Here is a 2,555-nt window from a genome sequence, read left to right as displayed (position 1 = left end):
TGAGCTTGTGGGCGTATTTTTTTACATCAGGAATTACAATCTTTCTCAAGTTCATTTTTTTCATCTGCTCCTGATTCACAACAATTTGCATAAAGAAAAACTCAGAAATTGAATTTTGAGCTTAATGTTCTTGATAGATGTCCTCCATCATCAGAAAAAAATGACTCAAGAACATGTTAAAACACAATTTTCATTTGTGGATTTTTCAGCTTCTGTCATGCACAGGTCACCCTTGATCAGATTATTTAATAAAAAGGTATAGATGATAAAATAAATACATTTTAAATAGACTTTTGTTATTTTTGTAAGTATAGTTCATCAAAACCCGCCAGGTGACCCTAAGGGCCTCACACCAGCCTCAATGGGGGCCATCAGAGGAGGGCAGCGCGCTGCAGATGGTCTCGTTTGTGGGAGGCTGCTCTCTTGTGGCCACCTGGAGTAAAATATGACCCGAGGACGCAGAGAGGTGAACAGAAAACAGTTGTTGCGGTGGTGTTAGAACAGGTCTGTGGTTATTATCTGGTTTGAAGGGATCAACAAACACGTTGAGATGTCTTCAGCTGTCGTTTGGTTATGAAAAAACGTTATAAAAACGGAGCTCAACTCCGAGTTTGTTTTCCAGAATCCAGGCCTCTCAGTCCGGGTTTTCCTTCTCTCCCCTCCTCTTCTCCTTCCTCCTCTCCTATAGAGCACCTTCACTCGTTCAGCTCTCAGTCTGAGAGGAGGAAGAGGATGATCTATGATTGGCCAGACGGGGACTGGTAGTCCGGAGGTTGGCACAGTGAGGCTGGCGTTCTTCCCCGTGTTCATGTTTACACCTTGCGGACCGGGACGAGACGGAGAGAGCCGGCGGTCTGGAGCGAGCCCCGGAGTTGATTGCTTCCCTCAAAGCTTCTTCTCCACAAGAACATTTTTTTTATTATCATTGATTAGATTGCTTTTTGTGTTTTTTGTTTTTCTGTTTGTGGTTGCAGATGTGCGTTTTGCTCCACATGGAACTGGACCATCTCCTTTAATGTCTTGGTTCGGCGCAGCGATGCTCCAAACTTTTTGCTGACTTTCGCTGCGCCTTTGCGCGTACGGCACAGAGCGCAGCTGAGGAGCTGAGGAGGGGTCAACCTGGGAGCGACCCTTTTTGGGGGCGTACAGTATTTTTCATGGACCTTTGAAAACTTTCGGCTGGGACCGGAATGAACGCGCCTTCAGCTCTGCGCGCGCTGTTGGCTGATGGGAGCATTTAAGCAAAAACTAGAATAAGGAGAAAACACAGAGCGACTCTGATATTCTCTCAGTTCATAACTCCCCTGGTTCGGTAATCATCACTCAGTTGAGTCCGGAGTCCACTTGGTGCAGAATCAGCCGAGACTTGGTGCTTTGGCGCAGCCGGAAAAGATGCGCTTTCTTCGGATACTGCGTGAAGAAGATCTGATTCCTCTGGTCCTTCTTTTCCTGGTCGGGGGGCATGTCGTGTCTGGCACCGGTGGTAAGTTAATCTTTAATGTTTCATAATGCGTTTGGTTTGTGGAGCATATGTGCGCTCAGGCACGCACGCGCAAAATAATCCAGTTAAGCAGATCTGAACTCAGGGCTGTTCTTCAAGATTCACTTGGAGCGGAAAAATCAAAGTCCCCCGGTGCGCAGGCAGTAATTAAAGTGTTGCTCCTTTCTTGGTCCCCCTCCCAGAAAAAAAAAGAAAAAAAAAAAGATAAAGCAGGGCTACCAAACACGCTTCCTTTTAGTGGAAGATGGAGATCAAAGTGGCAGGTGAGTGCTTCTATTTAGAAAAAACGAACCAGAGAAAGTTTCCTCTGGTTTTTTTCTTCGGGTAGGAAAGTCAATCCTCTGTTTGGAGATGTGTTTTGACTCTTGAGTAGTCATTTGTGAGCTGATGGACAGGATCCATGCACCACGTGACACTATTTGTGTTCATAAATGATGCTCATCTGTTTTTGCCTCTTTTATTGTGTCATGTTTGTAAGCTTGTGGACTTTCTCCTCCCCACTCCCTCTGCATGAGGAGATTGAAAAAGCAGAAATCTGCAGGGTTTAGTGGATTGTGGATTAAGCTTGGTTTAGGGGGAAAAAAGAACAATACACAGAGCATGGAGAGTGGAGTCTGAGCTTCGGTACCCTGAATCTTCTGCTGAAGCCGACACTTCTTCACTCAGGGATATCTGTGTCTTCTGATTGTCTGATTATTGTTTTGAGTGGAAACAGGGACCAGTGGCCCATACCTCCAGAGGTCCTCCTTGTGTTTGATCCTGACCAGGCTGAGTGGAAAAGCAGCTTATGTTTATTAAAATTGCAGGCCATTCTGAAATCCCCCCCATAAGAAATTAGAAATGTTGATAAAAACAGTGGTGGGCTGCAGTGAGGTCCTGTTAGGGGAACAAACCTGATGGGAGGGGGCCGGCATCAGTGCACGCTGACGCAGTGTGACCCAGTAAAGTTTCTGTCTGGGAGCACAGAAGGCAGAGATATATTTAGGGAAGGAATGATGGGACAGATTGCATTTATCTTCTCGGTGTGCAAACTTTTCTTCAGCTTTTCTCCGCC

General features: G+C 45.8%; 1 protein-coding gene across 3 annotated transcripts in view; it reads left to right on the top strand.

Moving 5' to 3' along the window:
- The first annotated feature begins 228 nt into the window (after positions 1-228).
- The window catches only part of unc5b (unc-5 netrin receptor B), a 57,269-nt gene continuing 54,942 nt past the window's right edge, over positions 229-2,555 (top strand). For 2 of the 3 annotated variants that reach the window (XM_036215518.1, XM_024297444.2), the window contains exon 1: positions 229-1,483. In XM_036215518.1, coding sequence (XP_036071411.1) covers positions 1,393-1,483 — 91 coding nt within the window. In that variant the 5' untranslated portion in view covers positions 229-1,392. The remainder of the gene's footprint in view (positions 1,484-2,555) is intronic. The other variant, XM_024297443.1, reaches the window with a different exon arrangement.

The sequence above is a fragment of the Oryzias melastigma genome, linkage group LG15, assembly GCF_002922805.2.
Source record: "Oryzias melastigma strain HK-1 linkage group LG15, ASM292280v2, whole genome shotgun sequence".
NCBI classification, from domain to species: domain Eukaryota; kingdom Metazoa; phylum Chordata; class Actinopteri; order Beloniformes; family Adrianichthyidae; genus Oryzias; species Oryzias melastigma.
The sequence above is the reverse complement of the archived record's forward strand: the minus strand, read 5'-3'. Positions and strand labels throughout refer to the sequence as shown.